The sequence below is a fragment of the Gopherus flavomarginatus genome, chromosome 3, assembly GCF_025201925.1.
Source record: "Gopherus flavomarginatus isolate rGopFla2 chromosome 3, rGopFla2.mat.asm, whole genome shotgun sequence".
In the NCBI taxonomy this organism is placed as follows: Eukaryota; Metazoa; Chordata; order Testudines; family Testudinidae; genus Gopherus; species Gopherus flavomarginatus.
In genome coordinates this window covers 268,218,041-268,241,940 of record NC_066619.1, presented here as the reverse complement: position 1 = coordinate 268,241,940, position 23,900 = coordinate 268,218,041, and the positions used below count along the sequence as shown (strand labels likewise).

At 44.5% G+C, this 23,900-nt stretch overlaps 1 protein-coding gene across 2 annotated transcripts in view; it reads left to right on the top strand.

Moving 5' to 3' along the window:
* NSD2 (nuclear receptor binding SET domain protein 2) overlaps positions 1 to 23,900 on the top strand; it is a 160,339-nt gene that overhangs the window by 22,894 nt on the left and 113,545 nt on the right. For both annotated transcript variants that reach the window (XM_050947352.1, XM_050947351.1), the window contains exon 2: positions 1,144 to 1,772. In XM_050947352.1, the coding sequence (XP_050803309.1) occupies positions 1,173 to 1,772 (600 nt within the window). In that variant the 5' untranslated portion in view covers positions 1,144 to 1,172. The remainder of the gene's footprint in view (positions 1 to 1,143; positions 1,773 to 23,900) is intronic.

Genomic DNA, 23,900 nt, shown 5'->3' with positions numbered 1-23,900 from the left:
TTAATTTTTAAAACATGTCTTGATCTGATTATGCAGCCGAAACCACATTCATGTATAAACTTCTTCAAATCTCCTTTTGTTTTGGAGAATGGATGTTACAAAATGGTGTAAAATCATAATAAAACCCCTCATTTTAACCTTAGATTGCTGGTTTAAATTTTGCAGTTTGGTCATTGGCCTGAGGGAAGGGATCTTATTGGCCCATCCAGTACCTAGTGGACAAATATCCACATAATAAAACCACCACCACAAGTGGTATTAATTACTGACAGTTTTAGCAGAGAAACCAAGGATAAATCATGAAGACTGATCTATACTTTTTCCCTAGAGGGGGGTGCTTTGATATCAGGGTTGGCCACCATTTGCAATGTAGTGTGAAGTTTGTCTCGTCACTTCCCATAGTCTATCTCAGCGGCTCTCAAACTGGGGGTCGTGAAGTTATTATGTGGGGAGTTGCAAGCTGTCAGCCTCCAACCCAAACCTCGCTTTTCCTCCAGCATTTATAACGGTGTTAAATATATAAAAAAGTGTTTTTAATTCTTGGGGGGCGGGGGGCGGCAACGTGGAGGTCACACTCATAGGCTTGCTATGTGAAAGGGGTCACCAGTACAAAAGTTTGAGAATTACTGGTGTATCTATTATGTGAATACACAGGAAATTTAAGTCTAATCTGGTACACTTTACTAGAATTAAACAGGTTTTTTTTACATAGTTTTGTTACTAATACGATGTTATGTTTAAATTTTAATCTTTACACACTTTAATGTTTTTAAAGTAAATGGAACTGCTTGTGTAAATTATGCGAGAAGGATTTGGGCTGTAGATGATTAAAATTAATACTCTAAAATCACTATGTTTTCCTATTTGGAGTTTGCTAGAACATGTTTAGTGAAATTAGAATGATTTATTGTCAGTTACTACTTGTTAGAATTTTTGGTACTTATGCATTGGCAATAAGTAACACACACTGCAATGCTTAGGTTGCATATTTTGTAGAAAGAAATCTACATTTTAAAAAAAACATTATTTAAAAAGATTTTTAAGATTAAAACCTTACAGAAGCAGCCTTAACCAGGCACTAAAATGACAATTCTTTTAGCATATTCTTCTATATTTCAAAAAATCTTTTTGTTTTTGTTACAGCAGTGTAAACCTGGAAAGATCTGGGCTGAATGGACTTTAGCATCAAAAGAAGTTCTCCTCTGTTAACTCGAAAAATTGCTAACCACATCAAAATGAAGCAGGTACCAGAGATCCTTGGAAATGGCAATGGGAAAACACAGAATTGTGAAGTGAATCGTGAGTGTTCTGTCTACTTAGGCAAAGCACAACTTTCTGCCGCTCTACAGGAGGGTGTCATGCAAAAATATAATGGTCATGATGCCCTTCCATTTATTCCAGCTGATAAATTGAAAGATTTGACTTCTCGTGTGTTTAATGGCGAGTCCGGGGCACAAGATGCGAAGCTGCACTTTGATCCCCAGGAGATAAAAGGAGTTGGAACGCCACCCAACACTACTCCTATCAAGAATGGCTCTCCAGAGATTAAGCTGAAAATCACTAAAACCTACATGAATGGAAAACCTCTTTTTGAATCTTCCATTTGTGGAGACAGTGGAGCAGCTGTGTCCCAGTCAGAGGAAAATGAACAAAAACCAGCAAACAAGGAGAGGAGAAATAGAAAAAGAAGCATAAAATATGACTCCTTACTTGAGCAGGGTCTTGTTGAAGCAGCGTTAGTATCGAAGACTTCAAGCCCCTCTGAAAGGAAGGTAGTAAGTCTTGTTTTTTAATCTTTTTGCACTAGCCTTGTTTGTTAATCAGATTATTGCTGCTGGACCCATGAACATACCAGGTGTTTCTGTTTCAAGTATTTTGAATATGCACCTTCTCTCAAGCAAGTTAGTCTTGTCGATGCTCTTAAATCCAGAGCCATTTAGGTCTTTGGACCATCACACTGTGCCCAGTTCCGAATACCCTGAATGTTTTCTGACCATTACTCTATTTTCCCTGGCTTCAGATGAAGTTGAATGACTTAAAAAGACAAATGGATAGAGTTGCTTCATTATCTGCTCTTGAACTGATTACATAAACATAAGTTTCGCCTATTAAACTTCAGAAATTAAAAGGTATCTGAAAAAGGTAGCCACAACATAATCAGAGGTTATGTGCTGATTTTAAATTAGCTATATTTAACACAACTAAATAGGTATGGAGTCATGTTACATGTACTCATCAAAGGTCTCCACATTTTTGCTGAACTTTATTTATTATTTCTATTTTTAAAATGTGAACAGTAGTGCTTGTTTAAATAGAGCTCATTTTGTTATATTTTAAAGTGAGGAAATAGCTTCATTTTTTTTATTTCCCATTATGAGAAGAGAACCTGTTCTCATCACTCATATAACAGGAAAGTATCCCTGCAATACAGGTTCCTTATATGTATGTTGTTCATAACGTTCAATGGCAAATTTGGAATAGTTTGTATAGAGAAATCAAGACTAACATTTATTAGTAGTATGGCCAAAAGAAAGATGTTACTCTAATTGAAAGGAACTCTTTATAAAAGTTATAAAATTAAATGATTATATATAAACACTTAATAATGGCTTTATTTTCTATCAAGGCCATGTTTTGGTCCTTTTTGTTGTCATCCTGAGCTCAAATCTGACATTACAAGAACTTTTATGTTTTGTTTCCTCAAAAATTTTTAATTAATACCATGAAAACATTTGTTACTAATTTTTTTTAAGTTTGCATCAATTGGACCATTTTCATAAGTATCAGGAATGTTACTCATGTTCATCTAAGAAATTTTAGATCTAATATACAGGATGAATAATAAACATTAGCACTAAAACATTTCTAATAATTTTTGCGGACCAAAAAGCATAAAATAGCTTATTGTGCTATACAAGGAAGTATATAAATGTAGCTAAATCTACTAAGTTAAAACCTGAGACTTAAAACTTTAAATTAAAATGTTAAGTTTCTCTAAAATGATCTAATTAGAAAGTTATTTCCAGCTACAGAAAATGCATAAAATGATAAAATAAGACTGTAACAGATATCTAACAATTAAGCACAAAGTGAACACTGAATGCAGTCTTACTTCAGTGGAAGTTAATATTTGACTTCTTGGCACAGTGATCTCCATGATTGTTTGGGACAGTGACTCATGAGCCACTGATGGCTTTGATGTTATAGAAGTAGATTTGTGGCCCACTTGAATGTATTCAGCAAGCATCTCAGTCTGAGAGAACCAAAATATCTGACACATCTTTTGAGTTGTAGCAGACCAACCAATTGCTTTTCTATAAACCATCTTCACACAACAGCTTTGTATCTATCAGCTGTAAATTTTGCCAGTGGATCATGTCCTCTGCAAATTTGAGTGTGAAGTGATCCATTGGTCATATTTGTGGATGACATAAAATTTGAGGTAGCAAAGCCAGGAGAACAGAACCAAATTGTAAAGTGACCTGGAGAGATTAGAGAGCTTCAGGCAACAAGGAACAAAATACTTCAGCTGGCTGAAATGATTGCAAAAAGGAGTGGCCCCTCATACAGTTGGACCCAGAGTCCCTTTTTTACTCGTCTTCACTTAACAATGCTTCCCGTATTTAGTAAGCTGCCAGTTAAATGTGCTGTTTAGTGTTTACCTCTTCTTACAGATAATTTAATAAAGATGTTCTTTAGGGTATTGAAGAGATAAGTTTTCTTTCACATCAGCTTACTTCCTTCTCACCTCTCAATCCAGTGTTACTGTTTTTATAGCATGATTCCTTTTAAAACATGCTATTTATGGTCTATAGTTCTGTTGTCCTACTGTAGGTTTTCTGTTCTTGAAGAAATAATTGATTCATTATTCTTTTAGGAACTGAAATTGGATTTTTTGAGTAGTTAAGTCAATCACTTGCTTTATAATTTTTTTTTTTAACAATGGTATATTTCCTTTTTTCCAGTCTGGTTCCACCAGATCCCTGCATTTAAAATAGACAGTGGTTCAGTAAGTTCGCTATCTAACACCCTTAATATCTTATGTTGAATATCTAGACCAGGGGTTCTCAGACTTTTTTCATAATAAGACCAAATTCCATTCACATTTGTGATTCCCATAATCTGTTATATTTGCAGCCCAATAACATCCTCGTGCCAACCACAGCAGTTGTCATTGAAAAGTAATACTAGAAGAGGATTGCATTTTTAGTTGACTTTAAGGTAGCTTAGCAGATTCAAACAAGGGGAGCCCGCTCCATGTGACCAAATTTTTTTTTGTGGACCACCAGGAATTGCGCCACAGGCCACTGTTGGTCTGGAGCCCACAGATGGGGAATGATTCTTGTGGACCTCACAATGAGTATATATTATTCAGATTTTCCATGTATTCCCCTACCTGCTTATAAATCAGGTCTAAATAGAGCTATATTGGACTTCTACAATTACTTAATGTCTGTACAGCACTTTACATTTTCCATATGCTAGATGAGTGCCTGCTGCTTGTTGTATAGAAGATTTTGGGGGAAACAAATTGAACTGCGAAGAAATTACCCTGTCTGGTGTTGCCCAGATAAATGGGACTTCAAAAACAGTACTTCTCAACAATTATTTATTAACTACTGTTCAGAAGGTAGCATCATAAAAGTAACTGGGCCAGATCTCATCACCACTGAGGTAATACCATTGACTTCAATGGAGCTATGCCAGTTTACATCAGCTGAGGATTTGGCCCAGAGTGTTCAACATCAAGTGATGTATTATGCATATGCAAAGCCCAAGTGATTGCTCTGTGTAATTTGTGGAGAGCATTCTGATCTCTTCACTGATACTGTGGCCTACCCCTCGTTAGAGTCCACTTTTACTGCTGCAGAGTGTTTAAGACTCTAGGCTTCCCTAATAACTTTCTACTAAATAATTTGCTGCCCTCAAGCCTTTCTTGGTGGTTCCCAAGAAAAGCAACTTCTTGAAATAACGCTTCAGTGCCCTTTTTTACACCATGGCTATGGAACATCTTGTGATTTTGAGGATTCAGGCACAAAGTGAATAGAGTAACTTCTTGACTTAGGTAGAACTGAAACAACACCTTAGGTAAGAAGTTAACAGTTGGTTGTTCTTCTAGTAGTGTCCTTATGGGTACTCTGCTGTAGATGTGTCTGTGTTCCTATGCTGCTGATCAGAGAGCTTTGGTCTGTTCAGCCCACACATGAGCTCCACCCGTTCGCCCTGGCTCTGCCGTGAGGCTAACTAGTGTGCCCAGGTGAACCCATTCGCCGATTTGTGAACTTTTTTTAGAATTGTTAATTTTTAGCTTCCTTCTGAAGCCTCTTTTCTTTCTTTACTTCATTTACATTTTTATTTGGCTGTTTGCTAAAAAAAAGAAACGACTTTGTTCATCAAACCTGGCGGGGGAGGACTCCCCCGGACATGGTATGCCTGGTTCCCCGGGCTTCAAGAAAAGTCTCAGTGGCAAGGAATCTATTCCTTTGACTGACGGGGACACTCAGTGTGTCTCTGCCTGGGGGAGAGAAACATCCCACAGAAATGTGGTTTGTGTCAGCAACCAATGCCCAGATCCAGAAAGAATGGAGAACTGAGGCTTAAACTCCTCCTCATGGCGTCAGTCCTTCAATCACCCAAGCCATAGTGGGAGACCTCACCACAACTCTCTACTCTGAAGGGAGGTGAGCCCAAAGGGACACCCACCAGCCATTCACGTAAGGCCTCTAAGAAAAGGTCTGTGAGTCCTCGTAGTCAGCCCCGATCGACCTGAAAACAATCAGTTTGATCAGTAATCATGGGTACTGACGGCACTGAAACCGCCTAATCCGGTACCTAGGACTCGTACTGTCCCGACAGAGAGCGTTGGATTGCCTAAAGACTCAATGGGCAAGAGAAACGTAGATAATCCATCCTGGGGAAGGCTCTTGCGATATGAATATCAACATCGGTACTGCCTGTGGTACGCCAGGCACTGACAGACTATACTATCAGGTCCGAATCACTGGCTTCTTTGGTACAGGCATCTTGGCACTGACAATCACCACTGGTACTTATGCCTTCGGCGCCGCCAGACTTTGGTGCGTGACAGACTTTTTGGTGTCTGATGTTCCGGTACTGAGTTCACCTGGCATCTTTGACTTGCTGACAACCTCTTGCTGTGCCCCACCCTTTTCGATTTCTGAGTCAGAAAGTGAGCAAGAGGATGTGGTCTCCTGCCTCTCTTCTTACCTGCTGTATGATGCCAAATTTCACTATGGACCTCAGTCATATTGTCATCCTTATCCACAGCCTCCCTGGTTTGATCAGCCATCATACCAACCACTGCATCCTTTTCTATCACAGTGGTCCTATTGAGAGCATTGGCAGGCTCAAAGACAACAGGCCTCCCATAGTTCCAGTGTCTCCTACCAGCAACCAGGGAGACACCCTCCTTCAGCTGCTGCTTCAAGGCCATCTGAACCCCCTGATCAGGCAAAAGAGGAACAGGAGGCTGAAGGTGAGGAGGCAGTTACCCCTCATGCCCATTTCTCTCATTTTCACCAGATGAGACCGTGATGTCCCCTTTGTCGTCTATGACAGATTACTTTAAACTGTTCCAGGACTGGCACAGCGGGTAGCAGAGGCACTAAAGATACCACTACAAGAGGTGACTGAGTCACACCACAAGCTAGTGGATATTTTACATTCTTCAGCCTCATCCAAAGTAGCCCTCCCTATTAACGAGACACTCTTGAACCCTGCCAAGATCATATGGCAGACCTCTGTATTTGTCCCACTGACATGCAAGCAGGTTCATAAAAAATATTAAGTGTCGGCAGAAGACACTGAGTTTCTCTTCTCTCACCCACCTCTCAATTCAGTCATTGTGGATGTGGTCAACTCAAAGGACCCTCAATTTAAATCCACCCCCTATGACCTGGACTGGAGGCGCTTGGATCTTTTTGGCAGGAAAACATACTCCTCTGCCACGCTTCAGTTCCTCATTACAAACGATCAAGCCTTAATGGCAAAATACTATTACAAGAATCATTTGAAACTGAGCTCTTTTATAAAACAGCTTCCTGATTCGCATAAGGAACAATTCAACGCCATAGACAACGAAGGCCAACTGGCTGCTAAGACATCTCTCTAGTCTGCACTTGATGCAGCTGACATGGCGACATGCTCCATTTCTACTGCCATCATGATGAGACCAGTCTTTGCTCTAATGGGCATGTGAAGGAATGGGACAACTGCCAGCACCAGTAATACTTTATGCAATGTTGTTGGGCACCACTAGGATGATCACTGATAAGACGTTTGTTTGGAGGAAAAGGAGGAAAAATATAAGCCAGCAGGAAATCCAGGGATTGTGGTCTACATCTACTGCTTCCAGCGATTGTGATCTGCGTGTGGTTTTCCCATGAGGCTTTCAGATCCATGTGGGAAAGTCCCAAACCTCTGACCTCAGTTAATATATTCTGGGATTGTATCCTCATTTCCTGCTCTATGGCTGATTGTGACTCTGTCACTTGATTTTTACATTCACTGCTCCAGCAATGTTTCACCCAGTGGGAAAACGGCAATATTTTCATAGATTCTAAGACCAGAAGGGACCATTGTGATTATCTTGTGTGCCTTCCTGTATTGCACAGGCCATAGAACATCCCCAAAATAATTTCTTGAGCAGATCTTTTAGAAAAAACATCCAGTCTTGATTTAAAAATTGCCAGTGATGGAGAATCTACCATGACTTGGTAAATTGTTCCAAGGATAAATTATTGATAGAATGAATAATGCCGTATTTCCAGTCTGAATTTGTCTAGTTTCAGCTTCTAACCATTAGATCCTGTTAAACTTTCTCTGCTAGATTGAAGAGCCTATTATTAAATATTTGCTCCTCATATAGGTACTTTATAAATTGTAATTGTCACTCCTTAATCTTCTCTTCAACTCAAGGAGCTCAGTCAGTATAATGTACTATTTTGTAATGCCCTTGCTTCAGGTGCTTTCCTGGTTAGGTAGCAGATGGTACCATCTGTGGTTACTAAACATGTGGAACAGAGCTTATAGAATTTAGTATAGACAACTTTGTATGGATCCCTGCACCTGTAAGTAATGTCAGGCTGGATAAATTCTTGCACTTGAATTTCAGCCCCCTCAATTCAAGATAAACACTTCATGTTCTGGTGTCAAAAGTGGTATTCAGTTAGAGCAGATTTTGGATGTTAGGGAGCTCTTGTGGTAGGATACATGCAGTACACAATCATTGGCCATATGTAGCATGGGGAATAAAATCTCAGATCTTAATCCAAATCCCCCTACCAACAGTCTTAATCACAGAATTAAGTGCAAATTTTCTTTTGGTAGGTGGTGGTGGTGGTAGATGACCTTATTTGGTGTACACTGATTAACAATTAGAAGAAAGGTCTGGTTCCATGTGGGAGTGGTGAAGACCTGTAAGCCACTGTTACCCTTCTCCTGATGTTAACTTGTCCAGATCCTCCTTGGAAGCTGAGAGGATGATAGACTTTAGGTCATCCTCAGAATTCTCTCTCATCCATCTGAAACAGTATGCAAAGGTCTTATTGTCAGAGATAGTTCTAGTACTGCAGATACTTTGAAGATGTGATCATTTTTTTGGTTCTTGGGTTGTGGAAGAGTGTGTGCGCATTTACTTTCACTGTTTAATGCAGTTTCCCAGATTGTGGTTGTTTCCCTCACATCTCTGCCCTTGAGTGGGAAAGATATAGCTTGCTGTGAAGAGGCACTTCTTATTTTCAAGGTTAACCATGCAGTCTGTAGAAAGTTCTGAGGGGTAAGCCACATTCCTTTCAGTGGTGGTAACTTAAATGCCAGTGATGATACTTGAAATGTTAGCATTGTTAACCATTTCACTATTCATTAAAACAAAGAAGAGGAAGTGTATTATACAGATCTACATAATCTTCTCTTGAGTGACTGCTCATAATAATAATAGGAGATATACCAATCTCCTAGAACCAGAAGGGACCTTGAAAGGTCATCAAATCCAGCCCCCTGCCTTCACTAGCAGGACCAAGTACTGATTTTTGCCCCAGATCCCTAAGTGGTCCCCTCAAGGATTGAGCTCACAACCCTGGGTTTAGCAGGCCAATGTTCAAACCACTGAGCTATCCCTCTAATGAGTATTTTGGATAGGCTTTTAACAACACTCAGCAGAATTTGGGCTGAGTGTAATAGATTTCATTTTCCTGAAGAGGGGCTCAGCTTTCAAAAGTTTGAGAAAACTCTGGTTTAGTGGCTGTATTGTAATAACTATTGTTTTTGTGAATGCATCTAAAGATTGTTCATCTAATAGGCTTATTTTATAAAAGGTTAACAGTAGAATGCTGTTTCAGTGGGGCTGGACTTTGATTTCTCTGGAATCCTTCATTTGACCAGAAGGGATCAGTACAAAATTGCGTTGTTAATGACTTCACTAATGTGATGTGTTGGCCGGAGAGTTAAAGTTAGAGCAAGGGTAGGCAACCTATGGCATGCATGCCAAAGGCGGCACACAAGCTGATTTTCAGTGGCACTTGCACTACCTGGGTCCTGGCCACCGGTCTTATGGGTCTCTACATTTTAATTTAATTTTAAATGAAGCTTCTTAAACATTTAAAAACCCTTATTTACTTTACATACAACACTAGTTTAGTTATATATTATAGACTTATAGAAAGATACCTTTTAAAAACATGAAAGTGTACTACCGGCACGCGAAACCTTAAATTAGAGTGAATAAATGAAGATTTGGCACACCACTGATGAAAGGTTGCCAACCCCGGGGTTAGAGTTTGTCCCTGAACTGTGCACTAATCTAGGTCACCAATTCAGGACAGCAGTTTTCTATTCTAGTCCCTTTTGACTGTTCTTTCTATAACCACCTTAGGATTTGAAGTTCTCTGTCTCCTTTTTCCAGAGCACCCACAGTGCAGGATCTTTCCTTATACTGTTCTTGTATTTTGCGCTTCTCCAGCAAAAAAAGCAGAGTAAAATTGATCTGAGGATCACAAAAGGTTGCATTCAGCTGCTTCTCTTGCTTGTACCGTACTTTAGGTGTTAGCATTAAAGACAGGATCCTTCATAGAGAGGTTCTGGAATTGTGCAGTTAAAAAAAAAAAATGTAAGAGACAAAAGGAAAGATGGTTTTTAGGGTGTATATATTCCACTCTTGGTGGTGCATTTGAGCTCCATGCTCTTGATCAAAGTCGTTTAGTCACCAGTGTCTGTTGAGACTGTGCTGCTTGTGCACTCGTGCACATGTAAGCCCCCGCTCCTCTCTACCCCCACCCCACGCACACACACGTAGGAAGGCATAAAGGGTGGAATGGGTCAGCAGGCACTCAGTTTCTTCTTTACTGTCTTTGACTATGAGACAGAATTGAAAGCCCTGTCTCTTGCACACTTACGATTAAAACTGGTTTTTATATATAGTTGCCTATTTAGTATAGATTACTAGTTAGTTTAGGATAGCTTTTCTTACCTGGTTTCTGTTCTTGGTAGTTTTTCCTTTTTCATTTACCTGGTACTAATCTTCAGCCCTTATGTCTGCTCAAAAACTGCTGGGATTCAAATACTACCTCTCATGTGAGCAGATATCCCCTTTTGTGGTGGACATACTAGGTGCATATTGTGTTTTGTGTGAAGGACAGATCAATGACAAATGCTTAGTTTGTTAAATCCTTTTTCTAAAAGAATCCCAAACCAAAAGGGAACTCATTTAGGCTTTTTCTACCTATTTCAGGATGCAGGTGCTCCAATCTTTCTTGTGACCCTACAGCAAACTAAATTCATCACAGAAGTTTCTAAATACGTTTTTTGTTCTAAAGGAATGTGTTCTAAATTTCTGTAGAAAATTCTATCTAGTGTCATGGCAATGATGTCTAAGTACATATTTTGGTGTGGATGGAGGTACGCTCTACCCCGATATAACGCTGTCCTTGGGAGCCAAAAAATCTTACCGCGTTATAGGTGAAACCGCATTATATCGAACTTGCTTTGATCTACTGGAGTGTGCAGCCTTGCCCCCCTGGAGCGTTGCTTTACCACATTATATCCGAATTTGTGTTATATTGTGTCATTATATCAGGGTAGAGGTGTGTTACTTTCTCTTTAGAAATCTGTCTTACGCTCTCTTAGCTTGATGAAGCTTAAGTACTGGTTACTTAAACACGGAACTCTTCAAATAGTTGCATTTGATTTAATAGACCATTTAAATGGTAGTGCAAAACTCCAGTGAAGTGGCTGAAACAAGCTTGTGTCATACTTGAAGGAGAAAGCACTTAAGTTCTGTTTGGAATTGGTGCTGGAAATGTGATCCAGAACTTAAATTCTCTCCGCTCCATCTGTAATGAGTTGAAACTATTCTAGATTTTTCTCTTTATACCTTTGTTTTCAAAGTGAAACAAAAATTTTATCCTTTCTGCTGAGATGCAGTGTTACCATGGTTACCAAGATACCTGCTCATTAAGAATTTGTGCAGTAGCAAACTGGTGATTTAAACAGACTTTTTTTCTAAAAATAGAAACCATTAAGAAAATGCTACTTGGCTACTGTACGCTAAATACTGCAACAAAATTAAAACCAGGAGAAACAAATGAATGTTGTTAAAATTTCATCATTTGTTTTTTAAAAATATATTGCTTAATGGAATTGTCATTGTCACTTAGTCACAGAATGAGGATGGAGCAACTCTCCTCTAGGTCCAAGTTTTTTGAACCTCTGAGATGGTGGCAGCTTATTTTAATACAAGCTTTTTTCCCCAGGATGTTGCATGCTGATTATACAAATTCAACTCTAACTTGGTTACATTAGATTCTTCCAGTTAGTTTCTGAATTGTTCAGGAAGCAGGAGCTCTCCCCTCCATCTCCCCCCTAAAAACAGTAGAACCCTGTTTATCTGATCCTCCACTATCCAGCTCTCTGTATTAATCAAACAACCAACACATATAGTGCCATAAATGGGTGATCTCTCCTGTGGCAGCACTGTCCCATTCTCTGGATTATCCAATTTTTTGATTATCCGATCGCGCCCCGTTTCCAGTTAGATCGGTTAAATGGGGTTCTGCTATAAATCCTAAACATCATCCTTGAAACACATGTTTGAGTTGTAAAATCCACATTTGTGGAGTATCTACACTAGCATCTGCAGTTGTTTTAGTTAATTTGACCATCAATTAACGCAAGTTACAGCACAATCAAAAACTCTAAAGGAAGGAAGATCTCTTCTGTTGTCTTCCTCCCCCAGCGAGCCTCCTTTTCCTTCCACAGGAGAGGGGGACCTGCTTCTGGCCTACACAACCACCTCCATCAGCTTTCCTGCTTATTAGCGATTAGAAGGGGCAGGGAAGACAATATTTTTATTACGTTATTTGCATTACACTAATGCTCAGTGGCCCCAGTGAAGCTGGACTAAGCACAAATGCATAGTAAGACCTTGTTCTTGCCCTCTGAAGAATTTACAGCCTAATCAAGAAGAGGAAGTGGATGAGATATTCTTCAAGCAGGTATCGAGATTAGCTACCACACATGAGCTGGTATTAATGGGGGATTTTAAGTTCTCAGATATGTGTTGGAAGATTAATACAGCAAAATGTAATATGTCCTGCAAGTTCTTAGCATACGTAGGGGGGAATTTTCTGATTCAGAAAGTATAGGAAACAACTAGGAGGTCATCCATTTTGTGTCTGGTTTTGACCAACAAGGATGAATTAGTTGCGAATGTGAAAGTGGTCAGGAACATGGGATGAAATGATCATGATCTGATAGCATTCAAGATCCTAAGGAAAGGAGGACATGAAAACAGCAAAACAAGAACACTGGGCTTCAGAAAAACCGCTTTCAACCAACTCAGAGAAATAATAGGCAAGTTCCCATGGAGAAACCAGTTAGGAAGAATAGGCATCGAAGTTGGCTGACAGTTCCTAAAAGATGTAAACGAGAGGCTCGACATCAAGCTATTCTGATGCAGAGGAAAGGCCGGAAGAGAGACAGGAGACCAGCGTGGCTGCAAAAGGAGTTTTTTTGCTATCTAAACATCAAAAGGGATACATACAGGAAATGGAAGGAGGGACATGTCCCCAGGAAGTATACATGGGAATAGCACCAGTGTGTAGAGACAAAATTAGGAAAGGAATGAGTTTAACATTTCTTGCTAGTTATGAGATAAGAAAGGGTTGTACAAAAATATCAGACAAAAAAGAAAGGTGGTGTAGGTCCACTACCCAGTAAAGAAGATGAGCTGGTAATGGAAGATAAGGTGGTGCTGCTCAATGCCTACTTTGCTTCAGTCTTCACACAAAAAACAATTTTGCTAGTCTGATCACATGTTATCATAGACAAGGGGAAGGGATGCAGATCAGGATAAGTAGAAGATCTCTGATGTGTTGTTTAACTAATTTGACTGACTTAAGTCACAGGGCCTGATGATGAAGGAATTAGCTGAAGAAATCCCTGAGCCATTGACAATTATATTTGCAAACTGATGGATGAGAGGTCCTGGAAGACTGGAAAAGAGCCAACTGTGTCCATCTTAAAAAGGGGGATCCGGGAAAACTATAAACCAGTCAGCCTGACCATGATACCTGGGAAACTACTAGAGCTATGTATAAAACATTCAGTTTGTGAATACTTGCAGGATGATGGGGTGATCACTAACAGCCAGCATCCAAGAACAAATCATTCCAAACCAGCTTGATTTTCTCCTTTGACAGAGTAACTGGTTTGGTGGATAAGGGGGAATGCAGGGGACATAATATACCTTGACTTCAGCAAGGGTTTTGACACGGTCTCATATGACATTTTCATAAGTAAGCTGGAAAAAATGTGGACTCAATAGAACTACCATTAAGTGGTTACATAGTTGGTTAAACAATCACAAACAAGTAACTCTTAATGGAATGATGGTCTCAAGTGGGGTTCCACAGGTGTCTGTTCTGGGTCCTAACATCGTTATTAATGACCTGGATGTAGTAATAGAAAGCATAACAATCAGATTTGCAGATGACACAAAGCTGGGGCAGGGGGTTGCAAACCCTTTGGAGGATAGGGCTAAAATTCAAAAGGATCATGATAAATTGGAGAACTTTGAAATTCAACAAAGACAAATGTAAGGTACTACACTTGGGAAAGAAACCAAATGTGCAAATACAGAATGGGGGTATAAACCGGTGGTGTCGGGGCTCATCCCTCTCAGGCGCGGAGGGGAGCTAGGGCACCTCCTTACACACACAGCAGTCCGGTAGGCCTAACCCCATAGCAAGCGTTGAGGGACTAAAGGGTCTGCAAACAAGGCAGAGTCCCGGCCCTCTAGCTGGGGTCGGGTAAGCACAAAGTACATAAGCCCAAGCCCTGGGGCAGGGTGGGGCAGTAAGCAGTTCAAGCTCAGACTCTCAGGCAGGGGCTGAGCAAACACAGTATATCAGCCCAGGCCCTTGGGCAGGGCGGGGCAGTAGCAATTCAGGCTCAACCTTCAGCAGGCTGAGCAACCACAGTATATCAGCCCGGGCCCTTGGGCAGAGCGGGGCAGTAGCAATTCAGGCTCAACCTTCAGCAGGCTGAGCAACCACAGTATATCAGCCCGGGCCCTTGGGCAGAGCGGGGCAGTAGCAGTTCAGGCTCAGGCCTTCAGCAGGCTGAGCAAACACAGTAACCCAGAAGTCTACACAGAAGGCCTCCTCAGGCCAGGGAGAGGGGGAGTCTGCCATCCTTGGGGGGGTGGCAGGGGGAACGCAGGCCCTCCCACTCCACTGCGTTCCAGCCCGGGGCCCTAGCAGCAGCAAAGGTACGCTGCTGTCAGTGGGGATCCTGGCCGCAACACACTGACATGGGTTCAGGCTCTTCAGGAGCCAAACCAGGGTCGGCTACCCCCGGGCCACTTCCGACCTCCCTCTCTCTGGGTACCTGTCTCTCGCCAGCGTCGTCTGGGGGGTCCCAGACCATGGGCTCCCCCGGGTACCGGTCGTAGGGATGCTCAGGCAGCTCCTTGGGATACCAGTCGTAGGGAAGCTCAGGCCGCTCCTCGGGATACCGGGCACAAGGCAGGTCCGACCGACGTTCCTCCAGGTACCGGGTATGAGGCAAGTCCTGCCAGCGTTCCTCCGGGTAGTGAGCGCGGGGCAGGTCAGGCCAGCGCTCCTCTGGGTAGTGAGCACAGGGTAGGCTGAGCCTGGCGGGAGCTCGGGCACCAGCATCTGTCCTCTCCAGCAGCCTGCCACCAACTGAGCTCTTAGGCCGGGCTTTTATACTTCCTGTCCCGCCCCTTGACTTCTGGGGGGTGAGGACAGGTGACGGTGGCTCCGCCCACTGAGGTGCCTGCTCTGGCTCGTCCCTCTCAGGCGCGGCGGGGAGCCAGGGTGCCTCCTTACAGGGGGATAACTGGCTTGGCAGCAGCACTGCTGAGAAGGATCTGGGAGTTTGGTGGATCACAACCTCAACATGAGTCAGCAATGTGATGCTGTTGCGCGCACACAAAAAAAAAAAAAAAAAAGCAAAAGCAATTTTGGGTTGCATTAACAGCGATTAACAGGTATGCAAGTCATAGGAGGTGGTAACTTGTCACTGGTTAGTCCTCTGCTAGAGTACAGTGTCCAGCTTTGGTCACCAATGTAGAGAAAGGATGTAGAGAAACTGGAAAGGATCTAGATGCGAGTGACAAAGGTGATCAAAGGGATGGAATGCCAGCCATGTAAGCGAAGACTGAAGGAACTGGGTATGTTTAGTTTGGAAAAGGGGAGATTAAGGGGGGACATAATAGTGGTCTTCAAATGCTTGAAAGGTTGCTTTAAAAAAGATGGAGAAAAATTGTTCTTCAAATGCTTGCTCATTTCCATTCCATATGAGGAGTGTTTGCTCGTTTTCCCTCTGGTATCTGTAGGGGACTGGCACCCCCCAGGAGTAGTGCACACATGCTGTGGTATAAGGCGCGCCGCCAGTTCCCCCCACTCTCAGTTCCTTTTTGCCACCAGTGACAGTGCTGAAATGTCTGCTGCTTCAGCTAGCTTTTCACTTCGTTCAGTGTGTGTCTCAAACTTTTTTTACTATAAAATATTGTATATAGTTAGTAGTTATCCTTAGTGTTAGTTCTACTTAGTTGCTCCTGGACGGGACTCAGCCTAGGGATGGGGCATGCCATTCGATCACTGTAAGTGGCCTATACCTATCAGCGACCTGCATGTTAGTTATTTAAGGTACCTAGGCAAAGGACACATAAGCGAGAAGTGTCACATCTGTAAATCATTTAAACAGTGACAAAAAAGGAAAGGGACATCCGTCTTAGGGCACTCCTGATGGTTCTGGGGTCAGCATCGACTCCAGAGCAGAGTCCGACTTGGCCCTGAGCACCACAGCATGGGTGCAGAGTGCCCCGCCAATGCCATCTATGAGCTGACAGTGATCCCCCATCCTGGTCAAGAAGCCTAAGAGGACCAAGAAGGGGAAGATCTCCTACTTCCCATAAGAAGAAGGCTGTAGGAGAGCCAATGCCCGTACTGGGCAGCTCAACACCTCCGTCAGGCATTCGGGCCCCAGCTCAAGTCAAGCTGTCAAGCCCCTATCCTACTGTGTCTGCCACGCTGGACAGTGACAAGGGCCTTGTCAACTAGAAGTCCAGTTGATGCCCGAGGCCCTGCAGGTAGTGCAGGAAATCCTGAAGCTACTGGTACCACCCGCACTGGCTTTGACAGTGCTCAAGTCCAGGGGTAAACCCACCTTGGGACCATTCCGCGTGCCCCACCTCAGCAGCACCTTGCCCAGTTGCAGGGCACGTCCCACCAGTGCTCGATAACATGGAGCTGTCATGCCTCAGAAGTAGAGAGGCAGGCTCAGAGAAGCCCTCTTTGATCTCCGAACCCTGGGCACCAACAGCGGGATTCGAGGTGAGGCTTGCCGGTAAACTGGCGCAGACTGCAGAGGCATGTGTGGCCCCCTTCCCCCCAGCATAAGCGTCGAGACAGACCTTTTGCGTCTCTAATGCCTTGGCACCGGTCACGCAACCTATTGGTTGAATGGATCCACTGGTCACCTGCCGGCACCTGTCGCTGAGACGCAAATCCGCTCTAGGTCCTGGTACCAGTTGAGCAGCATGAGGCGTAGATCACTGGTCTACCTATGCCAAACACCAAAGATACTCAAGGGCCCATGTGAGGGACTTGTCTCGATCACAGGTCAACGTAGAGGCACAGCAGCTGGCACTGCACAGAGGAAGGCCGCCAGTCCAGTCATGGTCATTCCGCAGCAACCAGTCCGCTTACGACTCCGGCGCTGAACAGGAGTCCTTATCAGCGGGACAGGCCCTGACACCGACAGTACCCTCAACATCAGCACCATAACAGACCCCCTGGCCAATGGCTGGCAGTGTGGTACCCCAGAACATTTGGGAGTTTACTCAGCCTTCACAGGCTGCCTGATCAGTGGCGTGGAGCCTCAGATAGGCCATCGGCCACAGCATCCTGCCCTCTGGAGGTGGAAGCCCCAGGGGGGAAGACGCACCCACAGGCCTGTGAGGACCCAGGGGAGCAGTCAGCTGGACCATGAGAGGATGTGGTAGATCTCTCAGCACTAGCTTCATCCTCGTTGCCCCACGCAGCTGTTATGGGTCCCCCTCACCCAGTTCCTCAAGATGACACCAGGGCTCATCAGGCGTCTAATATGGGGCTTGAGGTAGAGGCACTCGAGGAGCCGTCAGATTCACTGTTTTTGATGTCTTTTTGTCCACGGCACCCTCCAAGATGTTTTTACCCCTACATGAAGGAGTACAGCAGACTCCGACCGCAGCTGACCTCCCGAAGTACGAGGCTGCCCATAAGAAGCAACAGGACTCATCAGGGATCCAACCACAGTAAAGTTTCCGTTCTCCAACCGATTGTGTGCTTTCCTTCGGAATGGTCTTGGCTTACTTCGAACTGATGGATCCTCAACCCCATCTCCCGGGGTTACACCTTCCAGTTTACCTCCTTCCCACCCAGCCACCCCCTGCTACCATCCCTCCTGGGGGACCCTTCACACGAAGCTCTGCTCGAGCAGAAGATGGTGCGGCTCCTAGGACTAGGAGCGATAGAGGCGGTGCCCGAGGAGTTCATGGGCAAGAGGTACTACTCCTGTTATTCCCTTATCCCGAAGCCTAAAAGGAGTTTCAGGCCGATACTGGACCTACGGGATCTGAACCAGCACATGGTGAAGCTCAAGTTCCGCATGGTTTTCCTGGCCTCCATCATCCCCTCCCTGGATCCCGAGGACTGCTATGCTGCCCTTGATCTACAGGACGCATACTTCCGCATCCACATATTTGAGGGGCACAGGCACTTCCTCCGTTTTGTAGTGGAACAGAATCATTACCAATCTATAGTCCTTCCGTTTGGGCTCTCCACTGCCCCCAGAGTGTTTACAAAATGCATGTCGGTGTTAGCGGCCTACCTCAGACAGCGGGAGGTACAGATATTTCCCTATCTGGACGACTGGCTGGTCAAGGGCACCTCCCAGTCGCAGGTGAGGGATCACATGGCTCTCCTCCTGTCCATGTGCATCCCCTTGGGCCTACTGGTAAACAACACCAAGTCCATGTTAGTCGTGGTCCAACGCATAGTTTATCGGGGCGCTCCTGGATGCAGTGTCGACCAGGGCCTCCCTCCTGCCAGACAGGTTCCAGACCCTGAAAGGTCTCATCAACTTGGTCGCAAGGTTCCTGGTGACAACAGCTAGGGTTTGCCTGTAGCTCTTGGGTCATATGTCAGCATGCACGTTCGTGGTCCGTCACCAGACTCAGGATGAGGCCCCTCCAGCTCTGGTTGGCCTCTAATTTCTCCCAGGACACGTACAGGGTGGACAAGGCCCTCACCATACCAGACGCTGTGATTACCTCGTGGTCCACCGCGAACAATATGCTCCAAGGGGTCCCATTCAGGGACAGGGCCCTGTTGCTGAAGCTGGTGTCCGATGCATCGGACCTGGGTTTGGGGGCCCATGTGGGGAGCTTTCAGACCTAAGGCCTGTGGTTGGCTCAGGACCTGATCCTACACACACACGACAAGGAGCTCAGAGTGGTGCGGCTGGCGTGTATGGCCTTCTGCTTGCACCTGGAGTGCAAGGTAATCCCGACAACACGGCCTCGATGTTCTATATGAAAAGGCAAGGAGGGGCCTGCTCCTCTGCCTTGAAGCCCTCAGGCTGTGGGAGTTCTGTATAGCTCACGACATCCACCTGAAGGCCTTCCACACCAGATGCCCGCAACGAGAGGGTGGATTGCTTGAGCAGGGACTTCTCCTCGCAACACGAGTGGTCCTTCCACGGGGAAGTGGCCCACCAGCTCTTCCGAAGGTGGGGGTCCACCTGGGGAGTTCTATTCACAACTCAGCAGATGCCCCCGGTTCTGCCCCGGGGGTGGGGTCTAGGGAAGGGGGTTATATCCGATGCCTTTCTCTCGTCCTGGTCAGGCCTGCTTCTCTACGCCTTCTTGTTCCCTCTAATCAGCAGGATCCTGGAGAAGATAAAGTCGGACAAGGCCCGAGTCCTCCTGATTGCACCGGCATGGCCCAGGCACTACTGGTACAGGACCCTAATGGGCCTGGCGGCAGCTCTGCTGTGGCCGTTGCCATTGCCGATCCGCCCAGACCTGCTCTCACAGGACTAGGGCTGCCTCCTCCATCCTAACCTAGCGGCTAGTCATCTTACGGCGTGGCCACTCAGTGGTTAGGTGAGGAGGAAAGGAGGTGCTCAGAGCAAGTTCAGCATGTCCTCCTCGAAAGTAGACAGTCCTCCACTCGCTGCGCTTATTTGGCAAAGTGATGCCGGTTTTCTAGGTGGGCAGCAGACCAGAGTGTCTGTCCGGTGACCGCCCCAATACAGCTTATCCTTGATTGCCTCCTCCACATGATGGCCCAGGGCCTGGTGCCCTCATCCGTCAAGGTGCACCTGGCAGCCATATCGACCTTCCATCCACCGGGGCAAGGACACAGTGTTTTCCCATGCTATGGCTGGCCAGTTCCTTAAGGGTCTAGACCATCTTTTCACGTATTCTAGACCCCTGGTTCCACAGTGGGACCTAAACTTGGTGCTGGCTCGTCTCACAGTGCCCCCGTTTGAACCACTGGCCACGTGCTCTTGGTCTCACTTCTCGTATAAGGTGGCCTTCCTGTTTGCTATCACATCGGTCAGGCAAGTCTCGGAGCTCAGGGCCCTGACCTCTGAACCACTGTACATGGTCTTTCATAAGGACAAGATCCAGCTCTACCTACACCCTGCGTTCCTCCTGAAAGTGGTCTCTACCTATCACATGGGTCAGGACATTTTTTCTGCTGGCCCTCTGCCCCAAGCCTCGCTCATCCAGGGAGGAACACCACCCCCACACTCTTGACATGCGGCAGACTCTGGCTTTCTACCTCGAGTGGACTAAGTTGTTCAGAAAGTCCTCGCAACAGTGTCTCGCCTCAGCTGAGCGCGCAGGGGGCCAGCCGATTTCCACTCAGCAGCTTTCCAATCAGATCACTTCGTACATCCATTCCTGTTATGAGCTGGCGGGCATTCCCCCAACACCTATTGTGAGGGCACACTCAACCCAGGCACAGGCCTCATTGGCTGCCTTTGTGGCCTATGTCCCTATCCAGGACAGGAGTACACATGAGCAATCACTTGAAGAATAAAAAACAGTTACCTTTTCCATAATTGGTGTTCTTTGAGATGTGTTGCTCAGGTCTATTCCACATCCCACCCTCCTTCCCCTCTGTTGAAGTTGTCTGGCCTGAAGGAACTGAGGGTGAGGGTAGCGTGCAGCTCCCCTTATACTGTGCCAGGCAGGTGCCACTCCAGAGGTTGCGGGGGCGCTCCCCGCTACTGGTACTGCTAGGGGAAAAACTTGCGGCACCAGTGCATGTGGCCAGCACGCACACCTATTGTGGAATAAACAGGAGCAACACGTCTCGAAGACCACCAGTTACGGAAAAGGTAACTGTTTTTTTCTTTCCAGGCTCACGGGTCTGCTTTTTGAGCACTGGCTCTCCCATCTGTCATGGAAGGTCACATTCCTTGTGGCAATAACATCTGTGAGTCAAGTGTCGGAACTTAAAGCCCTGACATTGGAGTCACTCTATACAGTGTTCTACAAGGACAAAGTTGAACTATGATCCTATCCAGCCTTTCTGCCGAAGGTGGTGTCTTCCTTCCATGTTAACCAGGACATCTTCCCCACAGTGTGTGAACCAAGCCGTACACCACTGGAGAGGAAAGAAGGCTGCATGCTCTGGAGGTCACACATGCCCTGGCATTTTACCTGGAGTGTACCAAACCCTTTCACAGGTTGACCGAGCTCTTCATCATGATAGCAGACAAGATGAAGGGTCTTCCAGTGTCATTGCAGAAGATTTCCAACTGGATCATCTCCTGCCTCGAGACCTGTTATGAGCTGGCACAGGTCCTACTGCTGCCAATTGTGAGGACCTACTTGACCACAGCTCAGGCATCCTTGGTGTCCTTTCTGGCCCAGGTTCTGATCCAGGACATTTGCAGAGCTGCAGCATGATCTTCGGTTCACACATTCATGGCACACTACACCATCACTCAGCAAGCCAGAGACAACGCTGGGTTCAGCAGAGCTGTGTTGCAAACTACATGTCTGTGAACTCCTACCCCCCTCCATTAGCGCTGCTTGGGAGTCACCTGATATGGAATGGACATAGGCACTCCAAGAAGAAAAGGCAGTTTCCTTTTTCCGTAACTGGAGTTCTTTGAGATGTGTTGCTCATGTCCATTCCATAACCCGCCCTCCTTCCTTACTGTTGGAGTTTCTGGCAAGAAGGACCTGGTGGGGGGCGGCACCCCTCATACTGCGGCATGTGTGCGCCACTACAGGGAGCGCTAGAGCCAGTCCCCAACGGATACCACTGAGGGAAAAGTTTCTGGCACCAGTGCATATGGTGAGCACACACACCTAATATGGAATGGACATGAGCAGCACATCTCGAAGAACACCAGTTGCAGAAATGTTAGGTCTTTTCTCTTGCCACGGAGGGCAGGACAAGAGGCAGTGGATTCAAACTACTGCACAGCAGATTTAGATTAAATTTTAGGAGTAACTTCCTTCTGTAAAAGGACAGTGGAACAAACTGCTTAGAGAAGTTGTGGAAGGTCTGTCATTGGAGGTTTTCAAAAAGAGCCTGGCTAGCCATTTGTCTTGGATGGTTCAGAAATAACAAATACTGCATCTTGGCAGGGGGTTAGACTAGATGATCCTGGTGGTCTCTTCTAACTGTGTGGTTTTAAGAAACCAAGAAGCAATAAGTTGGGTATAATCAGATGGTCAAATTCAGAGGAGGAACATATGGTAGCCTAGGTTAGTAAGTATGCAACTTGATTTTGATTGTGTTATTTTAAAACTGTGTACGTTCTATTTACATTCCTTACCTGTAATGTTTTAACTTCTGCATATTTCTAATTTATTTTTTTAACATAAGGCATGCCAGCAAGTTGGACTTTTATTATGTATCAAGGTCTGTGTATTCTGTGGCTCTCTGCTAGAAACTTTGGAAATATTGCGGGAGCGTCAAAGAATTTTTTTAATGTAAGTTTTATTGAATAAAACAATAAACACAGATATTTATATTCAGTTATTTGATATCATTCAATTTTCAGTATGTCATGGGTTCTTTTTCTAGGTTTCCAAGTTTTTGGGGGCAGGGATAGCTCAGTGGTTTGAGCATTGGCCTGCTAAACCCAGAGTTGTGAGTTCAGTCCTTGAGGGGGCCACCTAGGGATCTGTGGTAAAATCAGTACTTGGTCCTGCTAGTGAAGGCAGGGGGCTGGACTCGATGACCCTTTGGGGTCCCTTCCAGTACTATGAGATAGGATGTGCTGTTTAATATGTTTGGGATTATTTGTACCTCATAGCTGTTTCAGGCTATCTGCAGACTTGGGAACTGATCACTGTATTAGTTTTACATTCATTTATAAAGTTTTCTTCACAGCCATGAATGCTAGAAATATGCAGGTTTTTAAAAAGTGCAAGCTTGAGGTCCTGGGGCACAATTCTGTGGCAAGGGATACATTCTGCAACAAATTCACCAGCAACCAAATTATGCAGTGGTAAAAAAACAGGGCCCTCTCTCACTTTAAATTGCGTTGTCTAAAACTAAACATGTTATTTATGAAAAAACTCTCTCCTTTAAACAAAATAAAAAAATAAAAATTCTAACCTTTTATATTGTTTTGTGTATCTTAAAAATGTTTAAGGAAGACTCCTCTGGCCCTGCATTTTTGTTTTTATTTCTGTCAATACATATTTTTCATTCAGCTCAAATCTCTAAGTGTATTTTCGTAGTTCCTTTTTGACCTTGAAATCTACAAATGTATTATCTGGTCTGATTTCCTATGTACCACAGACCCTGCAATATTGCCCAGTATGAAGCCCATAAATTCATGGTTGATGCAGAGCATGTCTCTTAGAAGGACCTCCAATCTTGATTGAAAGACTTTGTGATGGAGAATCCTGACCTGTCTACCATTTTAGGAATTGGCTGGCTTTGCATGAACTACTTTGGATACAGATGTCTTTTGTTCCCATGCTTGTTTTTGTGTGTTGTTGCCACATGATGATGTAACATCATATTCCCATATAATATCACAACCCTCGTGGACAAATCTGTTGACTTGTCTCCTCCTGTTTTCATCTACTTTAACAACTGCCTCTGACTTACTGGATATCCAGTACCAACTCTTTTTGCCTAGTGACATTCTTTGCTGGGAGTGACTAAATTTCCTGCAGCATCTCTTATACCTAGACACAGCCTTGTGCATTTTGTAGTTTCAGAACTTGCGGTTAGAATCCACTCATTGTTGCAGAATTATTCTCCAGAATGTAAATGTTCTTTTTTTTTGTTTTTGTTTTTTAAATTATTTCTAAGTTCCTATGATTG